The sequence below is a fragment of the Orcinus orca genome, chromosome 17 (genome assembly GCF_937001465.1).
Source record: "Orcinus orca chromosome 17, mOrcOrc1.1, whole genome shotgun sequence".
Classification (NCBI taxonomy): Eukaryota; Metazoa; Chordata; class Mammalia; order Artiodactyla; family Delphinidae; genus Orcinus; species Orcinus orca.
Genome location: NC_064575.1, coordinates 29,256,617 through 29,277,568, shown reverse-complemented (window position 1 = coordinate 29,277,568; position 20,952 = coordinate 29,256,617). Strand labels below are relative to the sequence as shown.

Sequence of the window (20,952 nt, the reverse complement as noted above, 5' to 3'; positions counted from 1 at the left end):
GTATTTTGTACAGATTTTTTCATAGTTGGAGTCATAATGAATATATTCTATAGCTTGCTTTTGTGCAGACCACATTATTTGTTGAATTCAATCACATCTAGAGAGAGAAAGAACTGATTTATTGATTTTAACCACTTTATGGTATTGCAACCTACAAATCTTCAATATTTTTACCTGTCCACAGATTGCCATTTTGTTGTTTCCAGTTTTTTCAGTACTGAAAATAATACTGCCACTCACATCTTTGTACATTTATGGAATTATTGCCATAGGAAAACAGCATTTAAAATCATTAGTAATTCCTATGAATACAATTTAATACAGTTGGGAATTTTCATCAAAGTTCATTCCAGCAGGAATTGTTCAAGGAATGAAAACTTTACTTTGGCCTACAAATTATAATTAAAAGTTAATGCCGAAAACATCAAACTGTGCTTGTGAAAGTAAATGTAAGTGGGCTTTTAAAAAATATCTTCTCTTTCTGATCATTTATAATGCTATTATTCTCCATGGATATGAATGATTGAGAGTTACCTTCATTGCAATGATATTCTAGACATGTTTAAGCTTAAGAACTTCCAAATATATTTCTAATGAATTTTCTGTAAAATATCAAGGACACTAACTTTCTTTAGTGGGCAGAATCTTAAAATCAAGCCAGTTTGTTTTTTTTCCTAAGAGAGTTCTGAGTGATCAGAACACCAGTTTCTGAAATGAAATTACTGTGAATCAATGACAGCATTAAAAGAAGTAGGGCACATGAGCCATATAGTTAGAGAATTTTTACTAAAAACAAAATAATTTTTAGAAGGAAATTAATCTTTGTCATTTGCCTTAGCAAATATGATAACCTATGAGACATGGTAGGGATAAAATAAATATAAATAACAATTATATACTTTGCACAAAACAAATACATGACAAGGAAAGAAAATGTACATTTCACTATGCCTAAAAGGACCTTTGTGCATCTTGGCAGATAAAAATCATACTCATCTTCAAATGACTCAAATTGTGTCACCCACACGAGCACCTTCTTGATGCTTCCCCTCTCTCTCATCCCCACTCCAAGACAGAAGTAATAGCCCCACCTCTTGAAAGTTGTATGGATACCTACCTGGGATATCTTATGATATGATTAACTTTTACCACAAATTACAGCTTTTCTGTATACTTAAAACCTTATCCCAATTAGACTTACTCTCTGTCATCTCTGATTGCACCAAGGGCATTGTTCAAAGCCTTGCTCATAGCAGCTTTCATGAATATTTGTTGGACTGTATTAAGAAGGTATTCCTGTTGGCTTTTGCCTTTCTTTCTATCCGAGAGAACCAAAAGCTATAGTTTCTCAAATAAATTTTTAAAATTCTAACTTCAATTTCATCTGAATGCTTCTTACCCATGGCTACTTGAAAATACTTCAATCATAAATCATTAACTCTCCTTATCAGTCAAGCAACCCCAAGGTTTAAATTTCATATGGATCTAGGTCAAGTGTTTGCTACCAAAATCATTATGGAAACCTGTGATTGCTAAAGGAATGATTAGCCAATCCACAAACTGGGGGTAGGTCCTTTACTTTTCCGCCTCCTTCCTCTGCTACTGATTAGGATTAGTTCTCTGCAAAATAATAATTTCCCCTAAGGGACAGACAAAAGGAAAGCTGCTACATGTTAACAGCTCTGAGAGGAAAAAATAAAAATATTTGATGAAAGCAGAAGATTCAAAATCGCTATGTAAAGTGAGAGTTTTGAAGCATCTACAGATTTTTCTTTAGCCTATCATATAGATAAATTACAATTATTTAGACAGAAAACAAATATAGACACATTTTCTAATAAATCAAATTTGTTTCTTACACTATTGAAGTGGAGATGAACAGTCATTTGTTTAACAGATATTGTTTTTGTATCTCTCATGTACAGTTACTCTGCCTTAAGAAGATGACAATTAAGTTCGGGAAGAAAAACATAAAAGCTTGCAAAGTTAAATAATAATATCTAACAATAGTGTGAAAGATGTTATTAAAAAGAAAAATATTCAGCAAAGATTTTTATCTGTCAGTGTTAATATATTAATAATCAATCGTTCACTATATTACCGTAATCTTTAATACCTATCATTTACTAAGCATTATGTTAAGTTTTATATGAGTAAAATTTTACCATTATGAGATTAGTAACATTTTCACCCCCATTTAACAGATTAAGAAAATGAGGGCATGAGATACATAGATACATAGCAATAAGTAGTGGAAACAGGATTCAAACCTGAATATATCTAACCAGGATCTAAATTCTAGCCATCATATCATAGGTATTTTTTTCTAAATTCTGGGTCAAGACAAGTCCATATCTACTGGCAACTAATATTTTAATGTTAACACAGACAACATCTATTACTGTTTATTTCCATTGCATTTTAAAATCAATTGGAATATTGGCCTTTTAGCTGTGTCTATGAGAATTATTTTTCTCTGTTTTTTCTTTAGGGTTGTGATACACAGATGATTTATGACATGTTGCTAAGATTGAAATCCATTGTCTATTTACCTGGTGACTTTGTCTGCAGAAAGGTGAGTTCATGCTATTTTTCTAATGCATGACTAATAAATACATCTGAGGAGTTCAGATATAAGGCAAGAGAATAGTTTAAACAAAATTTGTCCAGGGTGAATTCCATAGTATGGAAATAATCATGATATACAATTCTGTAAAACTATAATGTGCTCTCAGAGTTCAAAATGGAACAAGACAATATGGATTTCATTACTTATAGGATATAAGTGTGGGTGGTCTGAAAAGTTGCTTTGTGTAAATGTAAATCATCAATTGTCACACCCCATTAACTCCAAATACTTAAGGTGGAGGGAAAAGTTACAGAAGTGAAAGGTGGTTCTGCCCTTTTTATGTCTTCAGCAAGCTATCAGTTACCTCCATGTAGCTCACCCAGTTAGTAAATAATCAATGCCATTTTTTTTTAATTTTACTGTGCTTTTTATGATTACAAAGTAATACATGTTCATTATTTTTAAAATGGGAAACACATAAAAGCACAAAGACAAAAACTCCACCACCCAGAAATAACCATTATTAATATATTTCAACCTATCTTTTTATATCGACTGATGGATAGTTAGAGCTTGTTTTATAAAATTGGCACCATACCTCGCTTATGTTTGAAACTTGTTTTGTCATGTCACAATATATCATGGGAACATTTTACATATTATTAAGTAATCTACAACATCCTTTTTAAAGCTGCATAATCTTCCAGTCTATGAATATATCATAATCAATTCCAAGTGTTTGCTATTACAAATAACTCTAAAATAAACAATTTTGCACATCTCTGATTACTAACTCAAAGGGGGAGAGAAGGAATGATGACCTTGGGACATTGAGATACATCTTGAGATATTAAATCAATAGTGAAGGCAATAATCAAAATAAAAAGTAGAGAAGGATGAACAGTTCAAAGAAATGAGAGATGATCCAAAACCCTGGGGAGTTCACACATGAGTGAGGGTAAGAAGTACTTATTCCAAAATAATGTGCTAGATGGTAGAAGTAAGCACAAGCTGTGGTAGGACACAGAGTAAGGACACTTCTGCACTGGGGTACTGGCAAGATTTCCTGGAGAAGATGCTGGTCAAGCTAAGTCTTGAAAAATGAATCAGCATGAACCAGGAGAAAGAAGAAGCAGGCATTCCAGGTAGAGGAAAGAATTCACATGAGTCAAGGCAGAAAGGAAGGGACTCTGTCTTTGGAGGGAGTGTATGGAACTATAATAAGTCAAAAGCTAGAAAATTTTAGTATCATTTATTCAGTGAAACTCAATAAATAATTTTGAAATACTATGGGCCAGGCACTGTGCTGGGTACTGGATATATTCAGCAGTGAGCATAAAAAGGTGGTTCTTGTCCTTCAAGGGCTTACAGTCTAGTGCCAGGGTATTCAATTCACAGTGTACATCAGAATCACCTGAATTTAGAAATCTGGGCTCCATCTCCAGTAACTTAATTGGTCTGGGTGGAGACCACATATCAATATTTTTAAAGCTCCCAGATGATTATAAACTGAGCCAAAGTTGAGTATCACTGGCCTGGTGGAAGAAACAAACAATAAACAAATAAAATTACTGTGTAACTCCAAAATGTGCTAAGTTTCTATGCAGCAAAAACAATTTGCCAGGAGAGTGCGTGGTGGCAAAGGCACTTACTTTAGATTGGGGGACTCAGACAGGGAGAGATTGTCAAGCTGTCAGGCATGAACTTTGTGAAAATCTGAAGAGAAATAGTTCTCTAGTTTAAAAAAAAAAAAAAAAACTGGAGAGGACACTATTTTAGATGAAGACTTGGGACCATGAGGCAGGACAGAACTTGACTTGTTTAAGGAATGGAAGCAAATGATCAACTAGGATAATGGTGAAAGACAAAGTCAAATAGAGTGAAGGTACTTTAAGGCATCCAGGTAGAGATACCTAGTGCACAGGTGGAAATCAGTCTAGCCCGTGAGAGAGGACAGAACTGGAGGTAAATCTTTGGAAACCGGCATATGATGGAAACTGATATCATAAGAAGCTCAAGAAAAGGTAAATAAAGAAGACCAAGGCTGTAACTTTGAAGAATACCAGTATTTATGGAAGAGGTCAATGAAGAAGAATCACAGAGGGCAACTGAGTAGGAGCTGTCAGAGGTAAAGAGGAAAAATAGAGATTGTGATATTAATGAAACCAGGAATCTAGAATCCCACACAAATTAGTCCAGATTAAATGTGGGCATACTGATGATATAAAATCATTTTCATTAAAATGGGAAATACAAACCACAGCTCAGTTTAAGGACCCCTTTCGGGCAGTGATGCATTTAGGATGACATGACCTTAATGCATCAAAATGGCCTTTCAATTTGTTCCAATAGCAGCAGGGACTGAAAATTGAGATAACTCATAGAAACTTTAGCATCTGGGCCCACAATCAGTGAAAATTTGTTTAACAAAGTGTGAAATGCAGAGTAGATGCAGCGTTCTCATTTCTAATTTCTTCCTCACATCGCATCCATCACTCAATAATAAAAACAGATCAGTGAACACAAATGAAGGAAGGAAAAAATAAGCAGGGGGAAGAGCAGAAATGAAAAGACATGAGACTCCAAGCCACATTTCTTTGTTTCTGTTTTAAAGAAGGGATTTAATTAAGAGTAGACATAGACAGAGGTGAAAAGTTGTTACTTGTCCAGATTTTATACAGCCAAGTTCAGCTTTGTTTTTTATCATTTCCCCAAATCATTGTAGGAAAATGGAAGAAGAAGAAAAAAAAAAACGAAAGAAAACATGTTCCATTAGCAGTTGTTTAAATAATTGAAGAAATGGCAGGGCTCAGGACTGAGTTTGCTGACCTATCTAATCCTCAGGATGGCTCCTAAACTTACCAAGTGGGTAGTTTGGACTGCTTCAAAGAGTACTTAGGAATTTTCCCAGGATTAATTTGCAAGAATTAATTTGAGCATCATAATGCCCGTCAGCCTTGGAAATAGCCTTCTACACAGGAACCCCGAAAATTTGAAGTGCTCTCTCACTAAGGGTTACATGAAGCGCTTGCATTTCTACACTTTCTCCAAATTAGTACATAAACCGACCAGAAGAGCTTGGTTTGATCTTATTTTGCACATGCTGTCAGACGTTGCTCTCTAAGGAATGTCTACTTCATTTGAATGCCAATTACACTTTCAGGAAAGTTTTAAATTAGCCTAGAAATATGCAAGAAATAGTGGAAGTTTTGGTTCGTTGATTATGCCAGATCTCCTTGGAAAATTATTGAAATGACCATTAAAAAATAATTAAAAGTGCTGAACTATATTTAAGTACCCATTATGTACTTCTACCTCCAGTCATTTGTAATAACTGCCTTTGAAAAATCATTCCAGTTCCTTGAGAATTACTTCATGCAGAGAATTAAGGAATATGACCCTGTCCTAATCATTACTTCTTGGAGTATCTCTTGAAAAGCTAATTTTTAGACACTTTCGCTCATTTTTAAAATAATTCATAGATATTGTGTTGGTTTTAAAGAGATCAGTCTTGATATTGGATTCATTAGATATGATCTGTACATATAATATAATCAGGTGACATAGGTGTTGCTAGTTCTAATGCTATCATCTGCCAGCCTTGTACGTTTGCCCAAGACACTTAACTTTTCAAGTCTCTACTACCAATTTTTAAATAAGAATAATGATATCTTTCCTATTTGACCTCACTAGGATTTTTGCAAGAAATAAGTGAGTTAATATCTATGAAAATACCTTGCAGCTATAAAGTAGCATGTTCCTTTATTTTTTTAATTTATTTATTTTATTTTTGGCTGTGTTGGGTCTTCGCTTCTGTGCGTGGGCTTTCTCTAGTTGCAGTGAGCAGGGTCTACTCTGCTGTGCGCGGGCTTCTCATTGCAGTGGCCTCTGTTGTTGTGGAGCACAGGATTTAGGTGCGTGGGCTTCAGTAGTCGTGGTATGTGGGCTCAGTAGTTGTGGCTTGCGGCCTCTAGAGCGCAGGTTCAATAGTTGTGGCGCACGAGCTTAGTTGCTCCGCGGCATGCGGGATCTTCCCAGATCAGGGATCGAACCCGCGTCCCCTGAATTGGCAGGCTGATTCTTAAACACTGCACCACCAGGGAAGCCTCAAAGTAGCATGTTCTGATAAAACAAACACAGGCGTTAAAATAAGGAGCAATGTAAAATCTGATATTATGATTTTAAAAGTACTTTGCAGGGCTTCCCTGGTGGCGCAGTGGTTGAGAGTCCGCCTGCCGATGCAGGGGACACGGGTTCGCGCCCCGGTCCGGGAGGATCCCACATGCCGCGGAGAGGCTGGGTCCGTGAGCCATGGCCTCTGAGCCTGCGCGTCCGGAGCCCGTGCTCCGCGGCGGGAGAGGCCACAACAGTGAGAGGCCCGCGTACTGCAAAAAAAAAAAAAAAAAAAAAAAAAGTACTTTGCAAATGCAAGATGTATTATTAGCACTGATAATGTGGAAATAACTATAATTAGATCTATCTGTATTGGAATTTCTACTTAAATCTACATTTGGGAATAAATATATCTATTTATAGAAGGTATAAATACACAATGCAAAATTTAAGTATACTTTTTGCATTGCTTAGTTAGGAGATGTGCATTCTAGGCTTCCTTTTGCTTCTATTTACTATCATGGAGCAACGGTTACTCAGCCAAATATTAGCCAGTAAGCCAATCTGTGCCTTTATTTTCTTTCTGTAAAATGGAAATAATAATACCTACTCTAGCTTCCTCATAAAAGTCATGGGGAGATAAAATGAGAATTTCAGTGTCACAGATGTTAACTAAGAGGTAGAGTCTGAAAACTTTAAACTTAACCTAACAATTATAATATGACAATAAGTAATGTTCAGGAGAATAACCCTTGGTATTAAAGAATTTCAAAACTTCCCAGAGAATAGCTGAATTATAAATTATTCATAAATGAGTGCCTATGTCATAATTCCTATGCTCAGCAGTGGAACAAAGTAGACATTGTCTCAGCCATTGCAGAGCATAAACTATAATCAACATTGTTTAATCCTAAATTAATTTTAGTGTATTCTACTCCTTTGAAAATATGGTTGACAAGAATGTTTTATGAACTCAAATAATCCAGCCCCCTCCTGATCCAAATATAAGAGAATTTATTGTATTTATGCTATTTTTAATAGCTCAGGGTGATCAAGACTCAACTCACTAAGACATATATAGGTACTGTTATCCAAATAGTTTGCCTAGTATTATGAGAACTGGCTTATTTAAAGTTTAAAAGCTTTTCTTCACCCAAGTGCCATTTAGATCTCTTGTAAAACATAGTTATGTTTTTTGGATCCTGGAGTGAGATGTGTTCCAAGGGTCCCACAACCACCCACTAGTTTAGTAATTTGCATGACTCAACATAAAGTTATATTTATCACTTAAGATTTATTAAGGCAGAGTATACAATGCAGGGACAGCAAGAAAAAGATATGCATAGGCAAAGACTAGAGAAATCAGGTGCAGATTTCCTAGATCCTATTTCTGAGAGGCTCACATGAATGCATTTTTATCTCCTACTGTGGACCATAGAGACAAGAGAAAAATATCTCTGCCTAGGAAAGCTCGTCTAAGGCTTGGAGTCCAGAGTTTTTAAATGGGGCTGGTCACATAGCTACATGACCAGTCATTGTTCAGACTCCAAACTAGATACAAATCACACACCATAAATCTTTGTGTTTACATTAAACAGTGTTGACAGCCTGGTACATCCTGCCACACTGCCTGAGGCATACAGAATAACATTAACCAGTGTCTATGAGAACGTTCCAGGAGTTTAGTTCTCAAGGCATTGAACAAATGTCATTGCCCTGGCTCCAGAGTCCCCAGAGATAAACAAGAACTGAATAAAAGAACCTGCTGGGGCTTCCCTGGTGGCACGGTGGTTGGGAGTCCACCTGCCGATGTAGGGGACGTGGGTTTGTGCCCCAGTCTGGGAGGATCCCACTAGCCGCAGAGCGGCTGTGCCCGTGAGCCATGGCCGCTGGGCCTGCGTGTCCAGAGCCTGTTGCTCCGCGACGGGAGAGGCCACAACAGTGATAGGCCCATGTACCGCAAAAAAAAAAAAAAAAAAAGAACCTGCTGAAGGGAGGAACACTCCCAAACTCATTCTATGAGGCATCACCCTGATGCCAAAACCAGAAAAAGATGTCACAAAAAAAGAAAATTACAGGCCAATATCACTGATGAACATAGATGCAATAATCCTCAACAAAATACTAGCAAACAGAATCCAACAGCACATTAAAAGGATCATACACCATGATCAAGTGGGGTTTATCTTCAATATATGCAAATCAATCAGTGCAATACACCATATTAACAAACTGAAGGATAAAAACCATATGATAATCTCAATAGCTGCAGAAAAAGCTTTTGACAAAATTCAATACCCAGTTATGATAAAAACTCTCCAGAAAGTGGGCATAGAGGGAACCTACCTCAACATAATAAAAGCCATATATGACAAACACACAGCCAGCATCATTCTCAATGGTGAAAAACTGGAAGCATTTCCTCTACAATCAGGAACAAGACAAGGGTGCCCACTCTCACCACTATTATTCAACATAGTTTTGGAAGTTTTAGCCACGGCAATCAGAGAAGAAAAAGAAATAAAAGGAATCTAAATTGGAAAAGAAGAAGTAAAACTGTCACTGTTTGCAGATAACATGATACTATACATAGAGAAGCCTAAAGATGCTACCAGAAAACTACTAGAGCTCATCAATGAATATGGTAAAGCAGCAGGATACAAAATTAATGCACAGAAATCTCTTGCATTCCTATACACTAAAAATGAAAAATCAGAAAGGGAAATCAAGGAAACACTCCCATTTTCCATTGCAAAGAAAAGAATAAAATACCTAGGAATAAACCTACCTAAGGAGGCAAAAGACCTGTATGCAGAAAACTATAAGACACTGATGAAAGAAATCAAAGATGATACAAACAGACGGAAAGATATACCATGTTCTTGGGTAGGAAGAATCAACATTGTGAAAATGACTATACTACCCAAAGCAATCTACAGATTCAATGCAACCCCTATCAAATTGCCAATGGCATTTTTCATAGAACTAGAACAAAAAATTTTACAATTTGTATGGAAACACAAAAGACCCCAAATAGCCAAAGCAATTTGAGAAAGAAAAACGGAGCTAGAGGAATCAGGCTTTAGACTATACTACAAAGCTACAGTAATCAGGACAGTATGGTACTGGCATAAAAACAGAAATATAGATCAATGGAACAGGATAGAGAGCCCATAGGTAAACCCACACACTTAAGATCACCTTACCTTTGACAAAAGAGGCAAGAATATACAATGGAGAAAAGACAGCCTCTTCAACAAGTGGAGCTGGGAAAACTGGACAGTTACAGGTAAAAGAACGAAATTAGAACACTTCCTAACACCATACACAAAAATAAACTCAAAATGGATTAAAGACCTAAATGTAAGGCCAGACACTATAAAACTCCTCGAGGAAAACATAGGCAGAACACTCTATGACATAAATCACAGCAAGATCCTTTTTGACCCACTTCCTAGAGTTAGGGAAATAAAAACAAAAATAAACAAATAGGACCTAATGAAACTGAAAAGCTTTTGCACAGCAAAGGAAACCATAAATAAGATGAAAAGACAACCCTCAGAATGGGAGGAAATATTTGCAAGCGAAGCAACAGACAAAGGATTAATCTCCAAAATACAAAAGCAGCTCATGCTGTTCAATATCAAAAAAACAAACAACCCAATCCAAAAATGGGCAGAAGACCTAAACAGACATTTATCGAAAGAAGACATACAGATTGCCAACAAACACATGAAAGAATGCTCAACAGCACTAATTAGTAGAGAAATGCAAATCAAAACTACAATGAGGTATCACTTCACACCCGTCAGAATGGCCACCATCAAAAAATCTACAAACAGTAAATGCTGGAGAGGGTGCAGAGAAAAGGGAACACTCCTGCACTGTTGGTGGGAATGTAAATTGAAACAGCCACTATGGAGAACAGTATGGAGGTTCCTTAAAAAACTAAAAATAGAATTACCATATGACCCAGCAATTCCACTACTGGGCATATCCCTGAGGAAACCATAATTCAAAAAGATACATGTACCACAATGTTCATTGCAGTGCTATTTACAATTGCCAGGACATGAAAGCTACCTAAATGTCCATCGACAGATGATTGGATAAAGAAGCTGTGGCACATATATACAATGGAATATTACTCGGCCAAAAAAGGAGAGAAATTGAGTTATTTGTAATGAGGTGGATGGACCTCGAGTCTGTCATACAGAGTGAAGTAAGTCAGAAAGAGAAAAACAAATACCATATGCTAATGCACTTATATGGAATCTAAAAAAATGGTACTGATGAACCTAGTGGCAGGGCAGGGATAAAGACACAGACATAGAGAATGGACTTGAGGGCACGGGGTGGGTAGGGGAAGCTGGGACAAAGTGAGAGAGTAGCGTTGACATACATACACTACCAAGTGTAAAATGGATGGCTAGTGAGAAGCTGCTGCATAGCACAGGGAGATCAGCTCCATGCTTTGTGAGGACCTAGAGGGCTGGGATAGGAAGGATGGGAGGGAGTCTCAAGAGGGAAGGGATATGGGGATATATGTATGTATCCATATGTATGGATATATGTATGTATGCTTATAGCTAATTCACTTTGTTGTACAACAGAAACTAACACAACATTGTAAAGCAATTATACTCCAATAAAGATATATATAAACCTGCTGCAGTAACACTTTCTTCTCAACATGGAAGAAGAATAATAGCTTAAGGGTCTCATACGCCCCAATTACTAAAATCAGACCTCAGTACTATAGGCAGAAGAGTAGAGTTCACCTTTAGATGACTGTAACCCATGTTCTTTGGATAAACTAAGCAACTTCTTCAAAGCATAGCAGCCGTCACCAAAGCTAAGGTGAATATGCTTACAATCTGTTATTTCCTCTCTCCAATCCCATTCTTAAAACAATGTGCTGACTGAAGTATCTTTGCCTGTCCAGTGATGGCACACAGTGCTCAGGTTCTAGAAGGTATCACTTTCCTTGTAATTTCCTTTCACATGTTATGTCAAACTGATGTCCATAACTACCTCAGGTCTTAAGATAATTATTATTACACTTCTATTCCTTGCTTCTTTCATTTACATTTACTCCTCTAAAAGAGTTTATATCTTTTAATTTGGGGCATAATTGTCGAGAATAAAGTGACTACCATTTCCTCTTTACATTTGGCATATAGGGAGAAATTGGCAAGGAAATGTATATCATTAAGCAAGGAAAAGTCCAAGTTCTTGGAGGAGCTGATGGCGCTCAAGTTCTGGTTACTCTGAAAGCTGGAGCAGTGTTTGGAGAAATCAGGTATCGAAAAGACACCTTGTAATATTAAAGTCTGTCATTTGTTATAAAAGAAAAGTCTTGGGCCATAAAATAAGTAAAGTTCCCATTCAAATTCACCAATGGTTTGATTGTGCTGACAGCATTGATAAAATAAGGATTTTCACATTTCTATTTATCCTTTCCCTTCCCCAAAAGAACTAGCTCATTCAGCCCTTTAGGCCCAGGACTTAGGTCAGTGTCTAGCATAAAGTAGATGCTCAATATATGTTGAATAATGAATGTGTGAATAAATGAATGGATGAATGATGAAAGAGGAGATTGGGAGAGTTAGTCGTCAGATTGTTGGAGAACTTGAATGCCAGGCTAACACAATAGTTTTGAGTAGGTGAGTGATAATGATTATCATTGTGGGACCAAATTGCCTGAGTCCAAACCCCAGTACCACCACTTACAATCTTTGCTCCTTTGTTACTTGACCGCTTTGTCCTTCATCTTAATAATTAGAAGAGAAGGGCTTCCCTGGTGGCGCAGTGGTTGAGAGTCCACCTGCCGATGCAGCGGACACAGGTTCGTGCCCCGGTCCGGGAGGATCCCACATGCCGCGGAGCGGCTGGGCCCGTGAGCCATGGCCGCTGAGCCTGCGCTTCCGGAGCCTGTGCTCCGCAATGGGAGAGGCCACAACAGTGAGGGGCCCGCATACCGCAATAAAATAAAATAAAATAAAATGGCGTAGTAGAGTCAGCCATCTGCATCTGTGGGTCCCTCATCTGAGGGTTCCACACACCAGGACTCAATAAACTGGATTGCACGACCCATATGTGAATGCACAAGCCATGGATACAAAGGTCTAACACTACAGACAGCAAATTCAAGCATTCTGTGGGCTAAACATTCCATATGTATTATTGTATTTAAACATATTCATGTATTCATCCAATAAACACTTATTTTGAGTGCCTAGTACATGCTAGACGGTCAGGTATTGCTCTAAACTCTGGGAATGTACTGTGAAAACAGTAAACAAGAGCTTACAGTCTTGAGGGAGAAAGCTAACAATAAATAAACTAGACGATAAAATCACATTGTGATAACTGCTATAGAGGTAAAAATTGTTAGAGACTGGGGATGCTACTTTACATATAATGGTCAGGGATACCTCTTTGGACAGATAATATTCCAACTGAGACTTGAGAGAGTAAATGGAGCAGCCATCCAGACATGGGGGGAAGAGCCTCCCATATGATGGAATAGCAAGGGCAGAGGCCTAGAGGTAGAGCAAGCGTATCTGGTTGAACATCATAGAGGTCAGTATGGCTGGAGTTCAGAGACTAAGGGACACTGTGGCGAGATGAGGCCAAAGAGGTGCTCAAAGACAAGACTGTACAGGCCTTTTAGGCCATGGTAAGGAATTTGTATTTTATTCTAAATACCAATGGATACCAATGGAGGATTTTAGGCAAAAGAATGATACAATTTGAATTATGATGTTAGAAGACCACTCTAACAGCTATGTGGAAAAGAGGCAGTAAAGAAACGAGAATGAAATAGAGATCAATTAGAAGTCAGTTGCGGTGGTTCAAGTGAAAGATGATGGAGTCTTGAACTAGGATGCTGTCTCTTAGGGTAAAGACAAGAGTGCACTGTCAGGCAGTTATTAACATATCCATTTCATGATTGGAAAAATTGCAATTCCAAGGTGTCAATTATCTGGCCCAGGATAACATAGCTAGTAAGTGAAAGGGACAATATTCAAACACGAGCTTCATGGATCAGGGCCTAGTGATCTTTCCACCACACCACAGAAGAAAGGTGGTTCATCCAACCTCTGATTTCATAGCTGCTAAGAAGTTATCTTCAGAGTTCCAGAGATATGAATAATTTCAGATGACTTTATATTAGCATAATTAGGGTTTCCTTAGAATGTTGAATCATGTTAATTCTCTGTTGATAATGTGCCTTCTCTTTTTTATTTTTCCTCCTTGCTTAAAACTGGGTGGGCACTTGTGTGAGGGTCTTGCTCTGGGGCAGTGGTGGAAACACTTCTCAGAATGTCCAGATCTGTGTGTTCTTTGCCTATTTTCTATCGCTTCTTTACTAGGAGTACTTGCAAAAATGATTTAATATTTTAGTGACTTAATAATCACTGTAATCTTCAAGGTCATAAAACAAGCAACAGTCTAATCTCAAACATTGCAGAAATTAATTAGCTGACCTCTCCCAAGGGTTGAGTACTCCCTGAATAAAGCTTTATAAATACAAATATGTTAATTGCTGATATTATCATCACAGTAGGAAATATTCTAAGAATACAATCCAGGTGCTGCTGAGTTGCAATTGAAAGGAATCTTAAATTCTTGACAGCAGCTTCTCAAATAAATCTCCTATTACCCACTGGGTTTCTAAGGCCAAATTGAAACCAGTAGACCAGACAAGCTCTAAATTCGCTCAGTAATCTGGCTGATTCAAGCAAAAGGGAGGTTTTTGCCTTGATTCTCTTCTTGGCTGTGGTTGAGGAGAAATATGATACATCTGCCTCTTCCCAGATACCCTCAGGCTTCACAGGCCCACAGCTGTCATATGCCCCTGGAGCTCTAGTTATTTATTCCAGCAATGGAGGCATGCCTGCCAAACATCTAGATACTGGAAAGATCTAGTAATTGTGTTTACTACTCAAAAAACCTGTGACCTTTTTTAAAATGAGCTAAATCCAGCACTATCATGTAGCTTTTTAACGAAGGTTCTTTTTTCTTAGGAAAAAATAAGAAAGAAAAGAACTGAGGGCTTTCAAGGACATTATATACTAATCCAAAAGAGCAAAGCACTGACTAAAATATAAATTTACAGCCTGTCATGGAGAAAACGCAGACCACATTTCCAATTAACATCTGAGGAGTTCAGACACCCCATTTTTAATAGAGAGACTCAGGGTCTGCCAGGGGATAGCCTTGTAGCAGTACTGACTCCACTGTTTGTTTTCACAATTACAATTATTGCCAAGTCTTATTCACCGAATGTATTTAACCACTTCCTATCCTCCTTCTTCATCTGTTAAAATCTCACTTTTCCTGAAATGCATCTGAATTTTTATCCTTGCTAGTGCTATTATGATTTCAATAGAAATCCCTACTGGTTTCATCTCCCTTTGGAATGTCCTCCCCCTGGAAAATACCTATTCACCTTTCAAGACTTCAATTCAGATGTCATCTCTCTGAAGCCATCTCTAACCAACCCCCCCCAAACAACTAGTTGCTCCTTGTTCTATGCTTTCATAGTATTTCATTAGTGACTTTACTACAGGAATTACCACTAATTTATAATCAATTCATTCAAATGGATCTCCTCAACAGACTAAGCTATTAAAATGTAAGAACTAAAACTTTCCATCTTTATGTCACCAGCAGCTATATAAAAACTGTACAATGTGTTGATTTTCATTGATATTCTGCCTCCATTCAAAATAATTTGCAGGTGCTATTCAGAAATTTCTGATTAATTAAGTAGTTAATTGTGATTTGATAAAAAAAAAGCAGAAAATTATATTCATTATGCCTTACAGTATAATGTGAAGTGCCTCAAAGAAGGCCATGCCTGGCATGGTGAACAAGAATGGTGAGCAAGAAACAATCACTTCCCTCAAGGGCCTTATAAACAAAAGACAAGGAAACAAAAAGATTCCAATACTAGGTGGTGAAATGTATGGGTTGCATTCAATGATGGAGCATACGCAGGATGTTATGGAGTACAAAGCCTTCACAAGGACCAATCCTTCAGATTGAGCAACTGCTTGAGGTTATTTGAGAACTGAAGGCAGACCTTTCAGTGCTTCTCAAATGACATGTGGAGAAAAAAATGTGTGCAGACAATATGTGTGCACAAAGGTCAGTCCTGATAGCCTGTACAAGGGTGTATGTAAAGGAGTATTCACATAATGCCTGTAGTAGGTTGAATGTTGGCCCCCACAAAGATATATCCATGCCCGAACTCCTGGAACCTGTGAATGTGACCTTATTAGAAAAAAAGAAGAAAAAAAAAAGAGTCTTTGCAGATATAATTAAGCTAAGGATCTTAAGGTGAGCTCATTCTTGATTTTTTTTTGGATGGGCCCTAAATCCAATGACAAGTGTCCTCACATGAGACAGAAGAGGAGAAGACACACAAACACAGGGAGAAGAGGGGAAGGCCGTGTGAAGACCGAGGCAGAAATTGGAGTTATGCAGCCACAGCCAAGGAACTCCTGGAGCCACCAGAAGCTGGAAGAGGCAAGAAAGCCTTCTCTCCTAGAGTCCCTGGAGGGAGCACAGCCCTGCCAACAACTTGATTTTTGACTTCTGGCCTCCAAAACTGTGATAGAATAAATTTCTGTTGTTGGTAGTCACTGGTTTTACAGTAATTTGTTACAGCAGCCTCAGGAAACTAATATAATACTAACCTTTTTACATTGTTAACTTTTGAAATTTACTGGGGAAAAAGAAAAGGTCTGCTTGACACTCCTTCAGCTCACCCTACATGGCCAGTCCACCTCAAAGACCTATCAATTTCACGTCCAAAGTGTGTCTCCAATTGTTTGCACCTTACCTTCTCCACTGACCCCACTTCCGTCCACACCACCTCCCTCTCTCACTGGACAACTGCAGGGCTGCTCCAAGTCTACCACTCCAACCACCACACCCTCTGTAATCCAGGCCCCACTAGCAGCCAGAGGGATCCTTCACGAACAGGTATGATCATGTCATTGCCCTCCTGCTTAAAACCACTCAATGTTTTCACATGTTCTTTTTTATCTAAAAGTCCTTGCCTGACCTACAAGATCCTGCAGAGTCTAGCCCCTGCCTACCTCTCTACTGTAGGGTGTAGCCCACTCCCCTTGCTCTCCTTAATCCAGACTTTAGTTCCTTGAATGTGCCACATGCCATCCAGCCATGGAGAGTTGGTTTATTTTTTCCTAATTTTGGAATTTAAAGACTGTTTTATTCAGGTAATAATGGTTTATAATATTATATGTATCATGTATACATTACATTTTGACTTCTGCATATACTGCAGTGTGCTCACCACCAAAAGTTTAGCTTCCATCTGTCACCGTATAGTTGACCCCCTTTACCCATTTTGCCTTCCCTCAACCCTCCTTCCCCTCTGGTAACTACTACTCTGTTCTCTGTATCTATGTTTTTGTTTTGTTTTGGTTTGGTTTGTTCATTTATTTTGTTTTGTTTGTGCTTTTTATATTCCGCCTATGAGTGAAAACATGCAGTGTTTGTCTTTCTCTCTCTGACTTATTTCACTTAGCATAAAACCCTCAAGGTCCATCCACGTTGTCACAAATGGCAGGATTTCATCTTTTTATGGCTGAGTAGTATTGCATTGTGTATATACACTACATCTTTATCCATTCATTCACTGATGGATACCTAGGCTGTTTCCATATCTTGGCTATTGTAAATAAAGCTGCAATGAACATAGGAGTGCATATATCCTTTAAAATTAGTTTTTGTGTTCTTTGGATGAACATACAGAAGTGGAATAGCTGGATCATATGGCGGTTCTAATTTTTTGACGAATCTCCATACTGTTTTCCATAGCAGCCATGGGGAGTTTTTACCTCGGCCCATATAGGTTTCCCACCCCTTTAACCTAATCTCACCTACTTTCAGGACTTCTTTTTCTCCATTATAGGGACCACCCAGGTCTCCTTGCTATATTCTCTAGTTGGACTACATTCCTATCTTTCAGAACACTTACCTTTGTAATCACGCACTTGCTGGTGCATTTATTTCTTCAGTGTCTTTCTTCCTTCCTCACTAACTCATAAGCACCAGGACTACAATGTATGGCTGTGCCAGTTGTGCTCTGCATCAGGATGTCCAGGCAGGGCCTGAGAGAACTGGAATGCAGCCTGCACTCCACTCCTGAGCATGAGCCCCGCTGTTACACTCCCCCTCATGCACAGGTGCCCTTTACTTTGCAAAAGGGGGTATTTTTCTGGCCAAACTTTACACCTATAGGACTGCATTTGCCAGAGAGGCTGTATTTTTCCATTTTGTACACAGACACAGTCCCTAGCAGACGCCACACCCGATCTGCACTTGATCCCCAGCCCTCAGGGGAGTGCCTGGCGCACATAAGTGCCTAATAAATAGTCATTGTTATAAATAAATTAACGTAATTATCTTCTATCTTTGCAAATGTACTAATAAACATTCATTTTTGTCATGAATATGCATATTCAGCCTCGTACCCTTTTTGTCAGTTTTTATTATTAAGAATAGGACTGCAGGCTTCCCTGGTGGCCCAGTGGTTGAGAGTCCGCCTGCCGATGCAGGGGACATAGGTTCGTGCCCCGGTCCGGGAAGATCCCACATGCCGCGGAGCGGCTAGGCCTGTGAGCCATGGCTGCTGAGCCTGCGTGTCTGAAGCCTGTGCTCTGCAACGGGAGAGGCCACAACAGTGAGGGCCGGCGTACCGCAAAAAAAAAAAAAAAAAAAAAAAAAAAATAGGACTGCTACGTTTATCTTTGTAAGACCATTTTGCTTTTCTTTTATTTCTTTGAAGTTTATTCCCCAAAATGAAATAACTGGGTCAAAAGGTAGAAACATTTCTATAACTCTTGGAATATATGGGCAGATGATTTTCTAGAAAAATTGAACCAATTTAAGATACAACATGCAATGTATAGCTATTTTTCTCTAGTACCAGTGATATTACCTCATTATTCTCAGTTGGTTTTGCACTTTAATAGTTGTTTTAATTTGCATTTCTCTAAATAGTGCTTAGAAAATAATAGGTCCTCAATAAATATTTGATAAATCAATTAATTTTCTCTGGGCCTATTTATTTTCACAAACGTGATCATATTTATTTTCTGCGTTTCTTTCATTGTACAATATCCTTTTTTCATCATATATAACAAGTTATTGGGCAGAATTCAGGCAGTGATATATGTTTTAGATAATCTGGCTTTTATTTAAAGTATTTAAGTTCTGACTTTTCACCAGCTATATTGGTCAAATCACCCATTCTGCATATTTAACAAATATTTTCTCTATACCATTGTGAAGAGGCCAAATATTTTGAAGAATAATTTTAAACCTCTTTGTTCCCTCCAAGCAATGTTTGCCTATTTTCCCTGAGTACTCAGTTTTCAAAATGAGAGTACCAAGGTAGACTTTTAGTTTTTTGGACTATTTTAATTCCATATTCTTATTCTTCATCAGAATAATTCTGTTATTCCTTCACCCACTACCCTGCCTTTCCTAAAAGACAGAAATAGTAGATACATTGGAAGTATGAGCAGGGGTAAGAAGATTGATAAATATTGAGGGAGAAAACTTTTCATTTCCATTTTTTTCTGGCTCAATCCTGTGCATACTACCTGTGTTAAAATATGTGTTTATATTTTTCACTACCTTCTTTAATATACAGTCTCTGTTTGTGTAGCATTTTTTGCTTAGAGCAGAAAGCAAACCTCACCTAAGTTTCACAATATTCCTCTGAACCACTACATTATCAGTACCATTGTTTAAACACGTATTCAAATATTCTCAGGACTCCTCCTAAACTGACTTCATCTGGTGACTCTAATTCTATGAAAATCAAGGCTCTTTACCACCATTTGGAATAGCAGAGAGGGAGTAAAGAATCTGATTGTCAGACATTGGTAGAGCTTATCACGACCAGCCCAACTGGCTTCCTCCTTGATTTTTCTAATATCCATGTGCAAATCTCTATCATTAGAACAATAACAATGGCTTCATTAGCAGCATTAGAGTTTAGGGTGTAAAGAAAAGACTCCATGACTTGAAGTCAGCTCTGGTCTTGGATTTGAATTTCTGCAATGAAACTCGTAAGTATTTGTTCTGGAATAAGTCACTTCACTAGATTCTGGACCTCAATTTCCATGTCAGTAAGTGTAGGTAAGAACCTACCTCACCAGTTTCATGTGGTCATTAATATATGACATCGTTAGCTATTTTGACCCCAAAGAAACACATAGTTAAGCTAGAATATTAGTTTGTTTGATACAGTAATTTCCAGCCAGAGTATCATATATCCTCCTGGGTACTTGATATAAATAAAGAGGGCAAGGAATAAACTGTGCATGTTATTCCTTTTTTCCCCTCTTCTTTAGAATTTTTACCTAGATTCTTCATCGATCATCCACTTTTTTTAAAAAATAAATTTATTTATTTTTGGCCACGTTGGGTCTTCATTGCTGCTTGTGGGCTCTCTCTAGTTGTGGAGAGCGGGGGCTACTCTTGGTTGCGGTGCACAGGATTCTCATTGTGGTGGCTTCTGTTGCTACACGGGCTCAGTAGTTGTGGCGCACGGGCTCAGTTGCTCCGCGGCATGTGGGATCTTCCCGCACCAGGGCTCAAACCCATGTCTCCTGCACTGGCAGGCAGATTCTTAACCACTGCGCCACCAGGGAAATCCTGATTATCCACTTCTTCTAAGGCCAATTCAACTCTGAAATCAAGACTTCCTGGGGGAAAGAGGACTGTTTTGTATCTGTGAAATCTGAACTCTTTAACTCCGATAAAAATCCATACATAGAGATTTTTCTCAAAAATCTACGTTAACATGTGTTGCCTTGCAGTGGTTTTATGACTATCAAAGTATCTGCGAAGAGCGAGCAGTCTGGGCAGAGGTGACACGAGGACATCCTCTGATATTTGCTCACCCACAAAAGTTTTGTTAGGATTTATATTTAGTGAAGTGGTAAAAATTTTCAAGCAACAAAGTGTTTTCCAATAACACTGAAAAGAGTAAAAGAATATCTCATAGAAGTCTACACAGGTCACCTAACCTCCTGCACTCCAAATATAATCCAGTTGGAAATTTGCTTAATGAGAACAGATATATGAAGTTGTAATCTCTCACTCAGCATTGGATGTGATTGATCTTCTTTCCATAGATAGTATTCATAGTTTTATTTCTATTATAGGAAACGATTCTACATGAGAGTATGCTTTTAGACAAGAAACTTCTTCAT

At 38.0% G+C, this 20,952-nt stretch overlaps 1 protein-coding gene across 1 annotated transcript in view; it reads left to right on the top strand.

Moving 5' to 3' along the window:
* CNGB3 (cyclic nucleotide gated channel subunit beta 3) overlaps positions 1-20,952 on the top strand; it is a 142,906-nt gene that overhangs the window by 109,818 nt on the left and 12,136 nt on the right. The window contains exons 15-16 of the mRNA XM_004276144.2: positions 2,492-2,575; positions 11,866-11,984. Coding sequence (XP_004276192.2) covers positions 2,492-2,575; positions 11,866-11,984 — 203 coding nt within the window. The remainder of the gene's footprint in view (positions 1-2,491; positions 2,576-11,865; positions 11,985-20,952) is intronic.